This window comes from Lampris incognitus, chromosome 13 (assembly GCF_029633865.1).
Source record: "Lampris incognitus isolate fLamInc1 chromosome 13, fLamInc1.hap2, whole genome shotgun sequence".
In the NCBI taxonomy this organism is placed as follows: domain Eukaryota; kingdom Metazoa; phylum Chordata; class Actinopteri; order Lampriformes; family Lampridae; genus Lampris; species Lampris incognitus.
Window position 1 is genome coordinate 32,542,644 of NC_079223.1, and position 21,231 is coordinate 32,563,874.

Here is a 21,231-nt window from a genome sequence, read left to right on the forward strand (position 1 = left end):
GGTCCTGGGAGATTGTGGAACCCGGAAATCTGTAGGTTTTCACCGTAGACACCGTTCTGTTGAGTATGGTGAGGTGGGGCAGTGTTGGGGAACTCCTCCCGAAGTCCACCGTCATCTCCACTGTTTTGAGCATGTTCAGCTCCAGGTTGTTTTGGCTGCACCAGAGGGCCAGCTGATCAACCTCTTGTCCACATGCAGACTCGTCACCATCCTTGATAAGGCTCATGATGGTTGTGTCATCCGCAAACTTCAGGAGTTTAACAGACGGGTCACCTGAGGAGCAGTCATTTGTGTAGAGGGAGAAGAGTAGAGGGGAGAGCACACATCGCTGGGGCGGGGAGCTCCAGTGCTGATTGTCCGGGTGTTGGATGTGATTTTCCCCAGCCTCACCAGCTGCCTCCTGTCTGTCAGAAAGTTTTTTTTCCCTTTTTCTCCCAATTTTACTTGGCCAGTTACCCCACTCTTCCAACAAGTTCCCCTCTGCCAAGCAGGGGAGGGCTACAGACATGCCTCTTCCGATACATGTGGAGTCGTCAACTGCTTTTCTTTCAGCTGACAGTGAGGCGTTTCACCAGGGGGACATTCCCCCCAGTTCCCCCTCCCCCCGAACAGGTGCCCCGACCGACCAGAGCAGGCACTAGTGCAGCGACCAGGACACATACCCACATCCGGCTTCCCATCCGCAGACACGGCCAATTGTGTCTGTAGGGACACCCGACCAAGCCGGAAGTAACACGGGGATTCAAACCAGCGATCCACATGTTGGTAGTCAACAGAATAGACCACCACGCCACCCAGATGCCCTGTCAGGAAGTTTTTAATTCACTGGCAGATGGGAGCTCGTGCAGTGAGCTGGGTTAGTTTGGATTGGAGGATATCTGGGACGATGGTGTTGGACGCTGAGCTCTATTCCACAAACAGGACACTTGCATATCTCCCTGGGGAGTCGAGGTGTTGGAAGATATAGGGCAATCCCATGTTGACTGCATCATCCACTGACCTGTTTGCTCGGTAGGCAAACTGCAGGGGGTCAAGCAGGGGGCCTGTGATTTCCTTCAAGTGGGCCAACACCAGTCTCTCAAAGGATTACATGACCACAGACGTCAGGGCAATGGGCCTGTAGTTATTTTATCCTTTGATATGGGGTTTCTCGAAGGCCGGGATGATAGTGGAGCTCTTGAAGCAGGAGGGGACGTCCCACAGCTCCAGTCATCTGTTGAAGATCAGTGTGAAAATGGGGGCCAGCTGGTCAGCACAGACTTTTAAGACAGGAGTGTAACATGCCATCCGGGCCTAGTGCCTTCCTGGTCTTCTGTCTCTGGAAGAGTTGGTGATGTCTTCAACACAAAATTTAGGTCATCAGCCAGTTGATAGTTCCCTGCAGTGTGTGGGGATGGTCTCCTGTGTTTGGTAAAATGCACCACCTTGCAAAACCTGTCCACTATGGTAAGTATAATTGTGTTGCCCTGGGCTTCTCCTGGATCACCACCTTTCTGTGGTGGAGAAACTTACATGTACAAACGTTTCTACTAATGAGCCCCATGAGTTATGCCATCCGGAGCTTGGCTCGTGGTAGGGTCACCCAAGGCGGATAGGTCAAGGGGGAGGTTCCAGACAAAGGGTGATCCAACCAAGACCTCAGTGGTGGAAGATGTCTCCAGGTCACAATGGCAGTGAAGGCAGATGAAGGCTGCAACAGAGAGTGGTCCCCAATCATCTTGATTCTCCATGCCATTGGACTCCGGCCACCCCCTGCCAAGAATTGTGTGGTGGTTGCAGGCACATCAGCCACTCCATGTAAGAAGCTGTCCTGCGCAGGCGACCTCTCATTATGCAGCTCCAGGTTCAGCCTCTATGCCCACCTGAAGACCCAGAAGGACCCAGAGGAAGGACAGTCATACTCGACCCCAAGTGACCACCGATGATGATGATAATTACCCTGGGAAGGTGGGAGGCAGGTAACAAAATCCAAGGTGATGTCGGACCATGGACGACAGGGAACTGTGAGCAGACAGCGCAGACCAGTTGGGGGCTGGTGGGAAGCCTTGCTGCGGGCACACACTGTGCAGGCTGTGATGAAGGCATGGGTATCAGTTTCCAAGGAGGGCCACCTGAAGTGACGATGGAGGAAGGATATGGTGTGGTTGATTCCTGGGTGGCTGGTAAGTTGAGAGGCGTGGGCCCACTGGAGGACCTGGGACCCTGAAGAATCTGACATGAAGAGACAGTTAGGTGGCTCATTACCTGGGTCAGATTGAGTGCGTAGTGCCTCTTTAATCACGGACTCGATTTCTCAGGTAACGGCTCCTACCACATTAGACGAACAGAGAATGGTGTCAGGGGTTCCAGGGGCTTCTTTGGAGGTGTGCTGGCGGGAAAGCATATCCAGCTTCATGTTGCAAGATCCAGGGTGGTAAGTGAGGGGGTAGTTGAACCTGCTGAAGAACACACCCCACTGGGCCTGGCAGATTAAGACATTTGGCAGACTGAATTTAAGAAAGGTTTTTGTGGTCAGTCCATATCACAAATGGCTGCTCAGCACCTTCTAACTAATGCCTCCTTTCATCGAAGGCCACTTTAACAACTAGTAACTCACAGTTGCTGATGTCATAGTTGCACTCAGCTGGGGAGAGCTTGAGGGCAAAGAAGGTGCAGGAATGAAGTTTCTGGTCGCTGGCTGAGCATTGAAAGAGGATGGCTCCAACTACAGGGTCTGAGGCATCAACCTCCACAATGAACTGCCTCAAGGGGTCAGGATAGACCAGGACAGGGGCTGAGGTGAATCACATCTTCAGTTCTGTAAAGGCGATTTCAGCTTTGGGAGTCCAGGTAAAGGGTGAGGCTGTGGAGGTGAACTTGATGAGCGGGGCAGCTACACACATGGCTGAAGTCCCTGATGAAACGCCAGTAAAAATTTGCAAAACCCAGGAAATGTTGGAGCTGCTTGAGGATTGTGAGTTTGGGCCATTTTGCTACTGCCTAGATAAACAGGATCCGTCTTCACCTGCTCACCTTCAATGATGTAGCCAAGGAAGCCAACTGAGGATGCATGGAATTCGCACTTCTTCACTTTCCTAAATAGTCTGTTTTCCAGCAGCCTTTTTAAGATGAGGTGGCCCTGCTGCACCTGCTCCTCGGGGTTTCTGGAGAATATGAAGATGTCATCCAAGTAGACCAACACAAGCTGGTTGAGCATATCATGGAGGATATCGCTGATGAGAGCTTGGAATGATCCAAGCTCTCATCAATGATGTTTTGATGGGGCATTGGTGAGACTGAAGGGCATCACAAGGTATTCAAAATTACCAAGGGGGATGATGAAGGCAGTCTTCCACTTGTCTCCCTCACGGATTCTGACCAGGTGGTAAGCATTTCTAAGGTCTAACTTGAAGAAGATGGTGGCACCATGGAAAGGCTCGAAGGCTGAACTGATGACTGGGAGTGGATACTTTTTCTTCATGGTGATGTTGTTCAGACCCTGATGCAGTCGATGCAGGGACGAAGAGAGTGGTCCTTCTTTTCAACAAAAAGAAACCCACTTTGAAGGGGGAAGAGCCTTATGGCCTGATGATGCCAGCAACAAGAGACTCATTTATGTACTTCTCCATGGACTCCCTTTTGGGCCAGGATAGGTTATACAAATGACGGGAGGGCAGTGGCCCTCCAGGGAAGAGGTCAATAGCGCAGCTGTAGGGGCGATGTGGCAGCAAGGACAGGGCCTGGTGTTTACTAAAGACCTCACCCAAGTCATGGTAAACAGATGGGACTGAAGACAGGTCAAGTGGTTCAGGGGTTGGTGTGGGAGGAGCGGCCCCAACAGGCACCCAAACAGACTGCAGACAGAATGACAAAACACACTCCAATTGATGACACAATCAGCCACTCAGTCGCTGTGAAGGTTATGGAGCTCTAGCCAAGGCCGACTCAAGAGGGAGCATTGGAAGTCTGAATGACATAGAACTGAACAGTTTCATGATAGTTGCCGGAGAGGATGAGTGATGAGTCATGCGAGCAGAGAATCGAGGGCCTCTGTGGGAATTTCGGCCGGAGAGACAAGATTGGAGTTGATGAAGCTTTCATCAGCCCCAGAGTCCACGAGAACACACACAGGGACAGGTTGACTGTTCCAAAGCAGGAAGGTGTCGAGTTGTTTACTAGGGTGTAAGGAGGATGAGATGGCGGTTCATCTCATCAGGACCGCCACATCTACTGATGAGCCAGCTCTTTTGACCGAAGGGGGCAAGAGGAGATGAAGTGCTCAGCTTGGCCATAGTATAAACATGCTCCAGCCCTCATCCAACACTGGCACTCGGAAGGAAGACAGGCAAGCCCGACCCAACTGCATGGGCTCATTCTCTGCAGCAGGTGGAGAATGACGGGTGGCTAAATGAGGGGCTTCCCGCTGGAGGGGAGGCTCTCGTGGCCAAGACGGAGGGATAGCACAGCAGGAAGAGACTAAAGGGGCAGGTAGCCTTCTCTCTGTGATGCTCACGTAGGCGGTAATCTAGCTTGGTTGCCAGGCTAATAAGACTAGCAAGGTTGGAGGTCTCATCTCTCACAGCTAACTTGTCCTTAACTGTCTCATTGAGCCCTCTCTGAAAAGCACACTGCAACAAATCATCATTTCACCCACTGCCTGCTGCTAGGGTTCTGAACTCTATGGCGTACTCTGCTATGCTACAAGAGTCCTGTTGGGGAGTTAAAAGCCATCTAGTGGTGTCTTTGCCTCAAACTGGGGGATCAAACAACTTACTCATTTCTTGAGTAGCATAGGATGAGAAAATGGCTGACTGCTTTTCCCAATTAGCTCAAGCCCACGCTAAAGCATTTTCCTTTAACAAGCCCATAACAAATGCTATCCTAGCTCACATAAAAATCCAAGTGTAAACAAACCCAAGACAATTGATGAAGGATTTATATGAGATTGCTCAAACCAAATCCTCTCTTCAATGCCAAGTGTGCATTTTTACGCTAAGTGTAAACAGGGGTTAGAGAGTACAGTATGGGAAATGGGTCAAAATACACAAATTAGCAGTGTAACTTTGGCATAAGAAACACAGGTAAACAGGAAACTCACATTAGTAACAGCATAATTTTACAGTTAAATCTCCGAAACAGTCATGTACTCCAGTCTTAAAGCCCACCATTGAAATGTATGGACCAGTAGGATAGCTCTCTCACCCTTGCTGGTTTGTTTCTTTTTGCGGAAACGAATGATGCCGCTTTTCTTTTTCACTCCCACTGTCTCCTTCTCTCTTTCTCCCACCTCGCTCGCCCCGGACACTGTCGGTTGTTCGGGCATGTCACTTGGTCCAATTGACTGCCGTTCAGCTGCAGAGCTGTCACCAGGCCCAGCAGAGTCCTGGTCAACCTGGGTGGATGAACAACAAATGGTTTAATAAAGTTGATAAAAACGGGATTTAATGAAGTGATTAATTTTTCTTGATTTCCACGTCTTCTGTGTGTCTGCATGTCGGTATTTTGGGTTTGTACTTAGTTACCAATACACCATCACTAGGTACATTTATCTCTACTTAGCTTGATAAATACGTATCATATATGTTGACATATATCAATAACTCCTTGACTTAATGAAGTGATTGATTTTTCTTGCTTTTTCTCATTTTTTTATATTCATTTCAATGTGTCTTATGCCTGCATGAACCCATATGTTGGGTTTGTGCTTATATAGTTACAAATAAACTATCATTAGGTACAACATATTTTTGTATTTGTATTTCATTTAGATAAACAGATACATAGACAGATTGAAAGAGGGACAGATATATACACTACTACTACTACTACTACTACTATTACTACTTTCAACTGTTCCCGTTAGGGGTCGCCACAGCGGATCATCCGTTTCCATTTCTTCCTGTCTTCTGCATCTTCCTCTGTCACACCAGCCACCTGCATGTCTTCGCTCACCACATCGCACTGATGATAATATATTTAGTGATATTTGTGTATTTTCTTATTCTTATATTTTCGAATCCTGTATTTTTTTTACATTTCTGACAGCACCACTTGTTCTTTCACTACCTGTTACCGTCACATGCATGCTGTATATTTAATGAGTAAAGCTTCCAGTATATTTAACCATGATGAAGAGCTTCTTTGCTGAAACATGTTAAGTGCCTGCCAGTAAATTATTAGAATAAAGTATTTTATTTAAGCAAGTTTTTTCTTTAACTTTTGGTTTGGTGTAGTTTTATTTTGTTTGTACTGGTGGTTGCTTTCCTCGGTCCTGGAGTGCCCTACTTAGCTTGCTACCACTGCAGCCCAACCCCACAGAAGCGGCTGGTGATGAGATGAGATGCGATGAGATGAGATAGTGGTTGCTTCCCTCAGTCTATCAGAACCTGCATATGTTCTGTTTCTTATAATCTCCACTTTTTTAGAATCTGATTTCTAGTTTTTTCCTGGTTTGATAAAGTTTGTTTGGAATTTAGCCATCCATTATCCAAGCCGCTTATTCAAATTCGGGTCGTGGGATGCTGGAGCCTATCCCAGCAGTCATTGAGCAGCAGGTGGGGGGACACCCTGGACTATCCAATTAAATAACTGAAATAACCGTGTACAGTGTAAATAACTACCAGTATGTCTCATTATCCATAGCTGTTAACCAGGATAAAAACCAAAGAACCTTTTTAAAAATATTTCTAGTTCTTTCTCCAGATGTCACAGCTGGGTTGTTATATCATTTTGTAAGGAAAATATGTGAAGCGATATTTGTACAAACCTTTTCCAAATGAACCAGTTCTGGATCGTCCATGTTCACTAGGCTGGAGGACGGACTGGTTCTGCTTTCCTCTTTTTGCCCGACCTCCTCCTCCTCCTCCTCCTCCTCTTCCCCTTTCTTCCTCCTCTTCCCCTCCTTCTCCTTGCTCTTCTTTTCTTCCAACTTTAAGCTCTCTAGTGTGGAGCTTTTTTCCTCTATCGGGCTTTCATGGTCCCATAGACCATAACGCTGCATGTACGCATGCGCACGGACACACACACACACACACACACACACACACACACACACACACACACACACACACACACACACACAGAATATAGTTGTCCAGCTGCAGTTATTTATCTATACTATTCATTGATTTATTCGACTATGTTTTCTTATGCGTCCAGCACACTTCATGTTTTTGGAGAAATGTCTTGAGTGGCTGGAGTTGACAAAAGTTCAACCCTAAGCAGAAAAAAGTCTTATGTCCACACCCTTTTTCCTCTGCTGTCCAATCAGAGGAGTGCAGGGATGGACCTTCTCAACTGAACTGTTCACAACAAAGTTTGAGGAGAAAGCTAAAGATAGTGCTCATTACCTCCCACGTTTTAGAAAAATAAATAGTAGTCAAGGTAATAAAAAGAGAGGTTGTTTAACAATAAAAAGTAAGTAATGACACGTCGGATGGGTAGTGTCATGTAAACTAATTCACTTCGCTAACGTCGGCACACAGGTTATTGACAGGTGACTGTGGCTGCCTAGCAACAGCAAATGTCTCACTGCCGAAAACACCTCCAATGTGATCATAGCCTTTAAGTTCTTCGTCTAATGCAGGGTTGCCAACTCTCATGCATCTGGCATGAGTCTCACTCTTTCAGGCTCTGTCTGTCTCACACTCTCACGCCACCAAGGCAGATCTCACGCCAAAACACTGCGACAGCAACAGAGATGAACATGAGAACATAAAAGTATTTCTAGTATAGAAATGGTCTCAAAATCTTTCTGGTATTATATGGTTAATGGTTAATTGGGTCTTTTATGGTGGTGTTTCCATGGAGACGCATCTTAAATTATACTCTGATAGGTGTGAGATGCTTGTCTCAGCAGCCAGCTAGCTTACATTAGCTATCTAACATTAAGTGCACGACAGAGAGAAGAATGAAACCAATGAAGGAAAATCTCTCTCTGGCCAGTTTACCAAAGTGGGCAACTCTGGTCTAACATACCATCAGCAGCGACCGGTGGAAGAAGAGAGCCAGCAGTTGCAGCAGATCGTATCTGATATAGTTGTCGGTCTTCTCCACGCCCAAGATCCGTGGCGGGAAGTAAGGCTTGTCCTCATTCAGAGCAGTCTCGTAACTGCTGTTCCATGGAAAAAAGCCAAACTGGAACAGGTACTTCACCATAACCATCACCTATGGAACGACAGCAGAGTCAAATCAGTTAAAAAGAGAAAATAAAACAAAACTGAAGTGTTTCATCAGACATTTAGAGAAGCTGAATGTAAAATGGAGCACTCCATCTGCGGATTTGAGGTCATCCAAGTTTCAGATCAAAAGGGAAATCCTTTTTATTTAGATTTACTTTAGCAGTTTTATGAATGTTTGTCTTAGATCTGTTGTTAATCTGTATATCTGAGTGTTACAGTTGTACCTGCTGGATCGTTGTTATTTATTTTGTAAACAAATTAACATGAATGTGGTATGTAATGGGCTTTGTGAAAGATAAAGGACAGTGCTCCTCTCAACTACAGTTTAGAAACAACCATCCAAACCATGATGAGAGTCCTGCAACGCATATCACAAGAAACTTTTAGATAAAAACACAATCTAATGTAGAAATACAACAGCAATAGAACATAGTCAACACTTTTCATTGCTGTTATTTTCATAATATAGAGGTCTGCTGTTAAACTGAGCAGATCACAGCGGGGAAAAGGTTCAACAATTCAGATTTTCTGCTCGTTGGGGAAAATCAAGGTAGTAGTCTGTGTGTCATCCATTCATTCAATTATCAAATTCTGTGTAGATGCTGGAAATGAAGGAGAAAAAAAATCAGATAACTGTGTCTTTTTTAAGTTTTAGCCTGGTATTAAAAAAATTGAATATGCTGTTTTTTTTTGTTTTTTTTTTTGTTTTTTTTTAGATCAACAAGAAAATCAAAACAAGAAAAATACTTGTTACTGTTTTTCACCATAAGTCTTTGGGATTTTTTTTCCAAGTCTTAAGGATTTGTTGTTCCTCATGGGCAGTACAGGTAATGCACCATTGGCTGTAAGAGAACATCCCAATCTGGCAGGAGGAAGGAGTGCCAGCAACAAAAATGCACTGGACGTCTAATTTGTGTTGTTCAACTCAGAGTCATATTAAGAGAGGATGAAATGACAGTGGGGTAGATTTCAAAGATATTTCAGGTCATTCATAGGTTATATACCTTTGCTAAAGTTAGCTAGCTAATGCTAGTGTCTTTATGCATGCTCAATAATGCAGATAAGAAAATCAAAGAAGGTTGAATCAGTTCATCTGGACACAACGTTTATTGACAGAAACGTTTCATCACTCATCTAAGTGACCTCGTCATTCTCAACTGACTGCAGGTATCCCCACCCTTATAAACATAAACAATGGCATAACGACCGAAACCAATGATCAGTATCATATGCAAATAGGTGTGACCATTAACTAGAGGCAATGGCCATGTGGACTATTCACAGAGGATTTGGGAATAGCTGCAATCACAGCATTGTAAGATGGCGACAGATGTACTCTTAGCCCCCCTCCCTCGCCCCCCCCCCCTCGGTTCAGGGATGGTCTTTCCCTCTTAGCATAGATGGCCTCTTTGACTCCTGTTCAAACCAGCATTCCTCCCTATCAAGGATGTGCACACCCTCATCCTTGAAAGTGTGGCCACTGGCCTGTAGATGGCCAGGTCATGGTCAGGCCAGGACTCCGCAGTCTACACCCATGGTTGTGGTGATTCAAAGCCTTCGAAAAACATTTGTTTTCGCTATTACCACTCCCTCTCTCCATTCACTCTAGCTTGCTCGACCAATGCTGCTTTCTTTTTTTTGGGGGGGGGGTATTTCCCTCTTTTTCTCCCGGCTTTTGTACCCGGCCAATTCTTCCGTCATCCTGATCGCTGCTCCACCCCATCTGCCAATCCGGGAAGGGCTGCAAACTACCACATGCCTCCTCCAATACATGTGGAGTCACCAGCCGCTTCTTTTCACCTGACAGTGAGGCGTTTTGCCAGGGGAACGTAGCGCATGAGAGGATCAGGATGGATCGAGATCATCGATCGAGATGGCGGCGTGGACTCACGTTTACAGCAGCCTCACCCAGTACCAGAGTGGGAAGATGGCAGCATGAACTTAATGTTTGCGGCAGCCTCACTCAGTGCCATCCATGCAGTGTCTTTGGCCGCGTCTGGGTTTGCGTCTTCGTCTGATCACTGGGAGAGCTGGTGCTGGATTGGCTGGTGGAGCTTGGTCTGCGGCGTCCTGTGGGCCTGGGGACCGCTGCCCTGCCCGATGAGGAAACAACGAGCACAGTCTGACAGGATGCGGAAGTGGGGCAGGCTAAGCTAACTGCTAGCCCATGCAGACCAGCAGTTCCGATAACACCAAGGGCGGTCTGGCAGCGGTCCCGCCTGGCGTTAACTGTGTTTTTGGTGACAGCGTGTGGAGTGCAAGGTGTGTTGAAGGTGTCTGGCTGGGAGAGCTGGCATTGGATCAGCTGGGGGAGCCTGGTCTGCTGTCTCCAGTGGGCCCAAGGACCACGGCCCTGCCTGGAGTTACACCCAAAGAGGAAATACTGAGGGCAGTCTGACAGCACGTGGAAGCGGGGCAGGCTAAGCTGGCATTCGCTCTCTTGGTAAGTGATTTTTTTTTTTTTTTTGGTTGACATTTTGGATATATGTATTTTTGTAGTTTTTTGTTTTTTGTAGTTTGGATATATATGTGTTCTTGTAGGTTTTGGATATGTCTTCGCATTTGTGTTACACTGCTGTGGGCTGGGGAAACGATATTTCATTTCATTTCAATGTTCCTGATCCTGTTCCTGTTCCCCCTCCACCTCACCTGACAGTGAGGAGTTTTGCCAGGGGGATGTAGCATGTGGGAGGATCGCACTATTCCCCCCAGTTCCCCCTCCCCCTGAACAGGTACCCCGACCGACCAGAGCAGGCACTAGTGCAGCGACCAGGACACATACCCACATCCGGCGTCCCACCCGCAGACATGGCCAATTGTGTCTGTAGGGATGCCCGACCAAGCCGGAGGCAACACGGGGCTTTGAACCGGTGATCCCCGTGTTGGTAGGCAACGGAATAGACCACCACGGTACCCAGATGACCCTTCACCGTTGTTTTATGAATGAAAGTCAATCAGCAGAGCAGCCATTCGCCTTCATTCATTTTATATCATGAAAACTGCAATGGTTAAACACATTTGATGTCTTTTAATAAGGACTTTGAAATTATGATAGCCGGATCTCTGTCATTAAATGTCAGACTTGGTCACTTTCGTGTGAGTGTCCACCTAGGGGGCTTCACATCCACAGACTGACAGGCAAAACGTTTTTATTAGGTAGATTTTTTTAGCTTGATTATTAGGTATTATTTTTAGCCTGAGTGCTGCATACTAAAAATGTTATATTTTTCGGATAAATTTTTTTCCCATATTTCCCATTCAATCAACATAGGCACTACACAGAAGTCTTATGATGGCAGGAAAAACACAGTTTTTCTGTCTATGTGTGTGTGTGTATGGAGAAGGGAGGTACGTACACTTGGAGGAGATCTCCAGTCATGGTAGTTTTATTTATTTTTTGTTTTCCAGCTTGAATTGAATGAATGAATGATACACGGACCACAGGAGAGCCACCCATTGTAAAAGAAATGAGATTTATTAGACCAAGTAAGGTTAATAAGGGTTAGAGTGTGTTATATTGTGTTAGTGTACATATGCATTCATGTACTGAGTCTGTTCACATACCTCTGTGTAGACTATGGCTGTCATCCAAAACATCTTAGTGGGTCTAGGAGTCGCCAACATCGCCCATAAGAAGACCAGGATGGGCAGGACCAGCGATATGACAGAGGCGGTGACAACGTTATTTAAAACGATGATGAAATAGCAAACCAGCTCTGAGTTGGCAGCCAGCAGACTGTACATGGCAAACAGCAGCTTCAGCAGCCGGTTCTGAGATGAATAAAATTCACAGCTCTGTTCCAACTCCTCTATGGAGAACTGTCTGCAAAAAGAGGAGAGGACAACATCAGGACAAATCCCCCTTTCAATATTTCTGAACTTATTTATTTATCACTTCATGATGTTCAATCGTGTGCAATTTTTTTTTTGTCATGTATAACTTTTATCTTATTCCTTTTTTAAACACACAACTACACAAAGCTCAGTACAAGGAAATGGCAGAAAAGGAAAATCAATGTGCTAATAACACTCACGTGGTAGTTAACTCAGAAAAAAATCTCCTTATCTAACCATCCATCCATCAATTCATCAGACAATATTCCCATTAGGGCTGAGTGATAATCAAGTGTAAAATCAATAAAAATCAAATCAAAACCAAATATCACAATATTTTTGCCTGAATGCTTCCATATATATATATGATATGATGATATTTAATGATGACTTGGTGCTTTCATAAGACATTTACACACCAGAAAATGTTGATAAATGATCATTAGTAATGCGGATATGATGAACAAGCAGGTAGACACTCATTGCTCATTTCACTAAAACAGTGGAATAAGTTCAGAAAACTGTTACTACTGTAATGCAGCCTTTAAGACCAGCGAATGACAACATTCAAGCTATAGCACCATATTACCAGGACGACAATCCCACAACACATCTAGTCTCACATCACATTATACACACATCATATCCAAATATTGGACCAGAGTTAATTTCCATGCAGTCTATTATATCCTTTTATTCATTCATCACATCACTGAGGCGTTCACTCGTCCATCCCATCATAAAATCGTATCTACCCGTCTGTCAGCATCTCGCTGGCCGTCCTGGAGTGTCTCTGATTTTGTTTCGGTGTCTCCGGCGTCGGTTGGACAGTGACCCTGAGGAGCGACTGTGGACTCTGAGCAGCTCCATCAGCGCCGCCCTTCAGCAGGAGGGAGGACTGATCCACCACCGCCTCCCATTCAACCTCGTTATAACTGACCAAGACACAAACAACCCAACACACACACACACACACACACACACCTCAGAATGTATCATGAAAAGTAGAGTTGGTTTTTAACTAACACAGGTGTAAGCTAACATTTTGTGCACCATTTATGTACATTATTGTGTTTAAAGAATATCTTTGGATAGGAGTGACACTCACTATTGTCCAAAAACAGTTTAAAGGACATTTTCTCAGTTAACATCTGATGGATTCTTATCGGATATTATGCATGGAATCATTTACCACTTACCAGGCTGAATCAAAACCACTCAGTAGTTTTAATCATTTTCCATCCAACTTTCAAAGAAATGTCAAGGAATAATTTAAAAGTTGTTAAAAAACCATGTGAATTAGGTGCATTTCTACCAGAGCTGTTAAAGTGAACAAAACTCTTTAAGTAGGCCACACAGGGGGCATCCGGGTGGTGTAGCGGTTTATTCCATTGCAAACCAACACAGGGGTCGCCTGTTCAAATCCCTGTGTTACCTCCAGCTTGGTCAGCTGTCCCTACAGACACAATTAGCCATGTCTGCGGGTGGGAAGCCGGATGTGGGTATGTGTCCTGGTCGCTGCACTAGCACCTCCTCTGGTCAGTCAGGGCGCCTGTTCGGGGGGGAGGGGGAATTGGGGGGGAATAGCATGATCGTTCCACGCACTATGTCCCCCCTGGTGAAACTCTTCACTGTCAGGTGAAAAGAAGTGGCTGGTGACTCCACATGTATCAGAGGAGACATGTGGTAGTCTGCAGCCCTCCCCGGATCGGCAAAGGGGGTGGAGCAGTGACCGGGACGGCTCGGAAAATAGGGTAATTGGCCAAGTACAATTAGGGGGAAAAAGAGGGGAGTAGGCCACAGTGTCCTACGTCATTTGTTTCCATCCACCATTGCCAATGTGAAGTAAAGATGAGCTTTTTATCAAAGAAAAAGTTCACCCACCTCAAGCTGGTGTAAAACTTTTGGTAACAGTTTACATTAAATACATCACACGACACACTCATTACACAGCTGTAGACAGTCTGCAGATATGCCATACCTGATCCAGTAGGAGTCCTGATAACTCCTGTGTTAGGCCTACTTCTCATCATGTATGAGTATGCAGCCGTCCAGAAGTGGTATGGTATAATCATGACACACACAGCAACAGACACATTAGTGGAGTAAAGAACCAGTCAGTAGGCCTAACGCAGGAGTTATCAGCCTGCCAGCCGGACTCATAACATGAATAAAACCTCTAGGACTCATACTGGATCAGTTATGGCATATCTACAGACCGTCTATAGCTGTGTAATGACTGTGTCGTGTGATGTAGTTAATGCAAATTGTTACCAAAGTTTTGGGGAGTTTATTTGATATTTGTCATTTCCGTTCAGTTTTTTTTTTTTTTTTTATTCAAAATGACAAAATTCACATAAAACACTGGCTGTAAAGGTAGTTAATGTTGAAATCGATCTTTGGTGCAAAGACTCATTGTTAGCTAGACAGACACACACACACACACACACACGCACACACACACGCACACACACACACACACACACACACACACACACACACACACACACACACACACTAACCTGTATCCATTACTGTTTTCTCTGTCTGTCTCTTCCAAACAGGTTTCCACTGTGGGACCCTCACTGCCTTGGGACAGACGGTCCTCCATGGACTCTGTTAACGTGTAATGCTGCTAGGACACACACACACACACACACGCGCGCGCGCACACACGCGCGCGCACACACATATACAATGTTACACAATGTTAGAATTTCATTTAGCAGATGCTTTTATCCAAAGTGACATACATCTGAGAGTTAAACGTACACACACACACACACACAAAGAGAAACAGAAAGAAAAACGGAAAGAAAAACAGTGTGTGCGAAGTCTAAGATGCTCTGAAGACTGGATCAATACACTCAGGTTGTGTGTGTGTGTGTGTGTGTGTGTGTGTGTGTGTGTGTGTGTGTGTGTGTGTGTGTGTTACCTGTCCTATCTTGTGTACGTGCAGGTAGCGTTCATTGCAGAGAACAGTGGAAGTGTCTCTGTACTGTTTGGTCACCAAATTGAGCCACTGAGTCAGTCCATCCACCATGGCTATGACTATGGTCCATAAGAACTGCAGTATATCCAGAATCCTCTGAACCATCTCTCCATGACCTAGAGAGAGAGAGAGAGACAGAGAGAGACAGATTATTTCTATTAAATCCATAAGTCTGGTATTTAGTTCAGCCATGTCTTAATGCGGTGTATTGAGAATTCTGAGGCTATCAATCAGTCATTCAAAATGAGAATGCTGCAGTGAAAATGTCTGCTGCTTTTCCAGGACTATTTAGGAAGTTATTTCAGTCTTTCCAACACAGCCATGGATCAACACCTTCCTCAGAAGACATTTATGATGATATAGATTGTTTGATTGAGAAAACGTAAAGCATACCAGACTCCTCCTCTTCATCATTGTCTTCATCCTTCCCCTGGGTCAGAGGCTCGCACACATCATCATCTCCACAGTCACAATAGCCCCACCAATACACACACACACACACACACACACACACACACACACACACACACACACACACACACACACACACACACACACACACACACACACACACACACACAATTAGTCTGTATGCCAATATGATCTGTGCTTTAAGAATCATCTAAAGTTCAAAGTGACCCCAAAAGACCAGTAAACCTGGAATATTGTGTGTGTGTGTGTGTGTGTGTGTGTGTGTGTGCGTGCACGTGCAATACAGGTATTCCCATCTCAGAATATTTCCTCCGGATTTAGTATTTTGGCATTTTATCGACTGCAGATAAAGAGAACTTGAAATTATAACTCACGTCTTTATTTTATTTAGTATTTTTATTTTCTACCTATCTATTTTTTTTCTTTTGTTTCCTTTTTCGTGTTTATATTTAACCTACTGTAATGTGGTTTAATTCTGTTCTGAGAAGGGAACTGCGGGACGGGTAGGAGTAGACAGAGGGGAGCAGGATGTGGGTAAATGGGATTTGGGGATGTTACAATTTTAAAAGACATCATAGAGTCGTTCAACTGTAATTGTTCAGTTTGATTTGTTTTCCTTGGAAAAAATCTAATAAAAAAAGAACAAGAACAAAATAAAAAGAAATTATAAGTCCTATACAAGATGACCTATCACATTATAATGATATTGTGAGCTGTTAAATCGTTGATCTGAAAGATAAAGTTTGTCTGACTGGGATGATATTCACACAAGTTGGACGAAATAACTTAAACACCACATGAAAAAAATGACTAACATCATCTGCATTTACACAACTACAATGACAAGTCACACTGAAGGTTCAGTGTGTAATATTTCTGCCTTTCTATAGCACAGCCTGACTAGTAAATATCATTAGATGACTAATAAATATAAAATGGCAAGTAAATATCATAATATGCCAAATAAATATCCATCCATCCATTATCCAAACGGCTTATCCTGCTCTCAGGGTCGCGGGGATGCTGGAGCCTATCCCAGCAATCATTGGGCGGCAGGCGGGGAGACACCCTGGACAGGCCGCCAGGCCATCACAGGGCCCAGGCCATCACAGGGTGATATGACATAATATGCCTATGAAATATATTCATACTAATATAAAATACCTGATAAATATCATATAACTAGTTATTAAAATCAAGTCACCAGTAAATAATGTAATAAGATGACTAAATATATTTTCTGGCACATATAATCATAGTATAGTATAATAATATCATTGCAAACATAATAATTTGCCTAATGTATAATAACTTGACCAGTAAATATTAGCTGAGGTGACCTAATGGTACTAAGGGAAAAAAAAGGGAAAAAAAAAAAGGCAAAAGACCTGACCTGCTCATCAAATCAGATCAGAATCAGAATCATGTTTATTGGCCATGTAGGTTTGCACTACATGGAATATGACTCCGGTTTCGTGACTCTCTCGGTGTACTTAACATAGACTAACAACACTACAACACAACAATCTTCAGATACTATATACACAAGGATTGACTTATACAGGCGAAGTAAGAGGTGAGATGGTCATATTTGTATACAAGAACACTACAGACTGGTACCTACCTGGTCTGGCACAAGGCTGCTCTTGTCTGATGGATGTCCTCTCTCCCTCTGTCACCTCCGTCACCTCCTCCTCTCCTCCCTCCAGCCAGTTCAGCTCATCTCTCTTCTTCCTTCCCGCCTCCTCTCGCTGACGTCTCTGACGCTCTTTCAACGCCGCCTTCACACTGGTCACCCATGCCTGGTAAACTAGCTGAAAGGTTTGTTTCACTTTATACATGTAGTCACATATCATCCATAATCTAAATGTTGTTATCCACATATGAGGACTGATATCTTAAATATCTATTAACTTAATTGACGTTATATACATTTCATATATACTATACACACACACACACACACACACACACACACACACACACACACACACACACACACACACACACACACACACACACACACACACACACACACACACACAACGTCTTCTTCTTTCGGCTTGCTCTCTGTTTCTCAGGGGTCGCCACAGCGGATTTTACAGTTTCCATCGGTACCCCGTGGGGGCACAGTGCCAATGGCAGCTGTTGTTAACCCAGGCCTCAACCAATCCAGTATGGTCTTGTCAATCCACATAATGATTTGGCAAAATTTTACATCAGATGCCCTTCCTGACACAACCACTAACCCTATGGATGGGGGCACAGGTAAACCGCTGGATGCCATCCCAGTATTCATGGACTTGCATCCATGCCTGTTGCCAAAAAAAAAAAAATGGAATGTACCATCGACAGATAGAGGACATGGCTGATAGAGAAACCTTACCATTGGCTAGATTAGGCTGGACTGAAGGACAGCGCTGGTCATAGCAGCACAAGAACATTCACTCAGGACCAGATCAATTGAGGCAGCGGTCTACCACACCAGACAAGACCCAAGATGCAGACTGGGCAAAGATACCCCTGAGTCAGTCCAGCACTTAGTAGCAGGGTGTAAGATGGTAGGTAGCTGGGGAAGCGTACACTGAAAGGCATAACCAAGTGGCTGGGACAGTGTACAGGAATATCTGTACTGAAAACAGACTGAAATTCCCCAAATCCAAATGGGAGACACCCCCAAAGGTGGTTGAGAATGGCAGAGCTAAGATCCTATGTGTTACGGACTAATTGGGTCTAGGGGCTAAGGGTTAAGCATGCAATACTAGTCTTAACCTGGAGTGCGTAGAAAAGATGAAAAACAAGGGAAGAAACAGAAAGGAGGACTGATTTCCAACACTAGAGAAATAGCTGGGAGGTGCTTACTGAGGTAGCAGGCCAGCAGTTAGCAGGTCCCTCTGACAAGGCCTCGGCCATATGGGTCTCAGCTCCCATAAGTGGCGGACTCTGTCTTGGTAGGTTAGTTCAGTTTTGGTTGATGGTGTTGAGCTGGAAAGGTCTTAACTTGTAGTGTCCTGGACAGCGTGTTCAAAATGGCATATCCTGAGGCATATATATGCAAACTGCCGGCATTAATTTACTCCAGGGAATGCGTGCTGGCACCTCACAGTGACGTCCTCTTATAAACATTGCTTAACTATGCCTTCAGTCATTTCTCAATGAATACCAGTCCAAGTATGTAAGAAAAGGAAGAAGGGAAAAAGGCAAATATAACCCCCATATCACTTCTAACACTATGGGATTTCAAGTTCCAGACTAACAAGCAGGTGCTGGCTAACCCACCAGACATTGCGGTGGTCCACAAGGAACAGAAGACAGCAGTAGTGATTGATGTAGCAATCCCGAGCAACGGCAACATCAGGAAGAAAGCGAATGAGAAACTAGAGAGATACCAAAGGCTGAGGGAAGACCTCGATCAGATGAGGAAGGTGAAATCCACAGTAGTCCCAGTGGTAGAAGGAGCATTAGGGGCTGTGATCCCCCCCCCCCCCAAACTGAGAGAGTGGCTCCAGCAGATTCCAGAAACAACATCTGAGGTCTCTGTCCAGAAGAGTGCGGTCCTAGGAACAGCTAAGATACTACGCAGAACCCTCAAACTCCAAGGCCTCTGGTAGAGGACCTGAGCTTGAGGAAGACACATACCACCCCGAAAAAAAAGTGAGAGGGAGAGTTTCTCTTTTATCAATAACACTTTCATCCACAACATTTTTAATATATTGCACACATGCATAGACCTTCATGTCTTACTGACCTGGGAGGCATTTTGTTTGAGCGGTCTCTGATCTTCTGACTGTAGCTCCTCTTCATCTTCACTGTCTGATTCAAACAGGTAATATTCACCTGAATGAAGTACTGTGGGAACAAAACATGACAGAAAACCTTAGCAAGCCTATATCTATAAAATGTGTCGTTATAGCACACTATAAACATGTTTATAATGTGTTATGACACTATTGTTGTATTTTCAAATAAAATATATGCACATGAAACAAACTGTGAGCTAAATATGGAACTTTATTAACTTCCGCTCTGCCGGCACACATTGACTCCTCCCGCCCAGCCTCATTCCTCTTGGTCCAATAACAATAATACCACATCTCCCCTTTCTAGAGAACAAAGGGTAAACTACCTTTGTCTCACCAGACCTTAGAAGATTATTCTGCCTCTTTTGTAGAAAGGTCTGTTCCTATCTAATTCCTGTGAAGAACAATGTTAACACGGTTACTTAAAGTGCTCAAAACTACTCCCCTTAACAACTAACATTGGCTCTGTTTAACTTAACATAAAAGGGCTTTTTTCCCACATGTTCTTATTTCAGTTGTCGTGTTCTCTCTTTTTTTTCCCAGTTCACAGGTTACTATGGCTCTACAACTATGGCTCTCCCAAATCTGGTTCTGAGTGTGGAAGTCTCTGCAGGTGACTCTTGGGGTACCACAGCTGGTGACATGGGAGCCTGCTCAGAAGTTGGCTCTGGCATTTGTTGCTGGGGTGGAGAATCTCTGAGTTGTACAGGTGTATGTAGAGGTATCAGGTGCTGGCAGTTGCGTCTTCACTACCCCCTGAGGTAGAGCCACCAAGTTAGACCTCAGAGTGGAATGATTCTGGAAAACCATTCCAGACACCTGGGAGTCAGTTACCCATACCCATTCTCCCAGTGACAAGTCACTAAGAGCTTTAGCACGGTGACGCCTGTTATAGTTTTCAGCATCTGATGCCCCCTTCTCCTTTTCCTTCCAGGCAAACGTGATGTTGTCAGGCAGTGCAGAGTCCAGCTGAGAGGGGAGAGTTGGCACCATGGTGCAAAGACGTCAGCCTATGAGGAGCTGAGCTGGGCTGTAACCAGTCTGGAGAGGTGTGGCTCTATAGGCAAGTAGAGCCATATAGGGGTCTCCAGCCTTTTTCAGGAGCTTTTTCATGGTCTGGACTGCCCGTTCTGCTTCACTGTTACTCTGCGGAAACTTGGGCTGCTGGTGATGTGTTTGAACCCATATGAAGCTGCAAAGGAAGTGAAGGCTTATCCAGAAAACTGTGGCCCATTATCAGGACCTTCGAGATGCCATGACGGGCAAAAATCGACCTCAAATGAATAATGACGTCGGTGGACCTGGTGTGAGATAATTGTGCAATCTCAACATACCTGAAGAAGTAATCAATGACAAGCAGGTAAGTTTTGCTCCCCAGGACAAACAGATCCGCCCCCAATTTTTGCCATGGTCTTTCAGAGCGTTCTGATAGCATGAGTGACTCTTTGTGATTATGTCGTTCTTGTATGTATATCCTGCAGTTGATCACCATTTCGTTCACTTGCTGGCTGAGTCCTGGCCACCACACAGACTGACGAGCACGTGCTTTACACTTCACCACACCTTGGTGTCCTTCATGTAGTTTAGCTTGCACATCGTTCCACATTGCTGAAGGTATTACAAGCTTTGTGTTTTTCAGCAGTAAGCCGTCTTTCACTGTGCGTGTAGCTTGCTCTGGCTAGTAGCTTTTCAGCCCCGGTTCCTCTTTTGCATGCACTGGCCATCCGTCTGTGCACAGCATCATGACACATGAGCAGACAATGTCGGCTTTCAGCTGTTCTTTCAGGTTTTCCATGTACGTGGGACTGACAGGTAGGCTTTGCATGACACAGTCCACATACATGTTGGTGCTTTCCATCAACTCCTGATCCTCTGTGGACATGCATGCCTTCACAGATAAATGTAATAGTGTGTCCGCTGTCCAAAGTGACTTTCCTGGCATGTGCATGATGGAGTATGAGTAGTGCATCAGCCTCATCCTGAAGCGCTGGATTCTCAGTGGCAGAGGATCCAG

The 21,231-nt window shown here is 44.9% G+C and overlaps 1 protein-coding gene across 4 annotated transcripts in view; it reads right to left on the reverse strand.

Moving 5' to 3' along the window:
• The window catches only part of piezo1 (piezo-type mechanosensitive ion channel component 1), a 178,998-nt gene that overhangs the window by 23,323 nt on the left and 134,444 nt on the right, over nucleotides 1-21,231 (reverse strand). For 3 of the 4 annotated variants that reach the window (XR_008811284.1, XM_056292214.1, XM_056292212.1), the window contains 10 exons: nucleotides 19,166-19,266; nucleotides 17,042-17,231; nucleotides 15,379-15,444; nucleotides 14,929-15,101; nucleotides 14,516-14,628; nucleotides 12,749-12,928; nucleotides 11,724-11,982; nucleotides 7,957-8,145; nucleotides 6,746-6,973; nucleotides 5,182-5,371 (listed from right to left, as the gene is read on the reverse strand). Coding sequence is in view for 3 of the 4 variants with exons in the window: in XM_056292214.1 (XP_056148189.1) it covers nucleotides 5,182-5,371; nucleotides 6,746-6,973; nucleotides 7,957-8,145; nucleotides 11,724-11,982; nucleotides 12,749-12,928; nucleotides 14,516-14,628; nucleotides 14,929-15,101; nucleotides 15,379-15,444; nucleotides 17,042-17,231; nucleotides 19,166-19,266 (1,689 nt within the window). In the remaining variant the exon portion in view is untranslated. The remainder of the gene's footprint in view (nucleotides 1-5,181; nucleotides 5,372-6,745; nucleotides 6,974-7,956; nucleotides 8,146-11,723; nucleotides 11,983-12,748; nucleotides 12,929-14,515; nucleotides 14,629-14,928; nucleotides 15,102-15,378; nucleotides 15,445-17,041; nucleotides 17,232-19,165; nucleotides 19,267-21,231) is intronic. The other variant, XM_056292213.1, reaches the window with a different exon arrangement.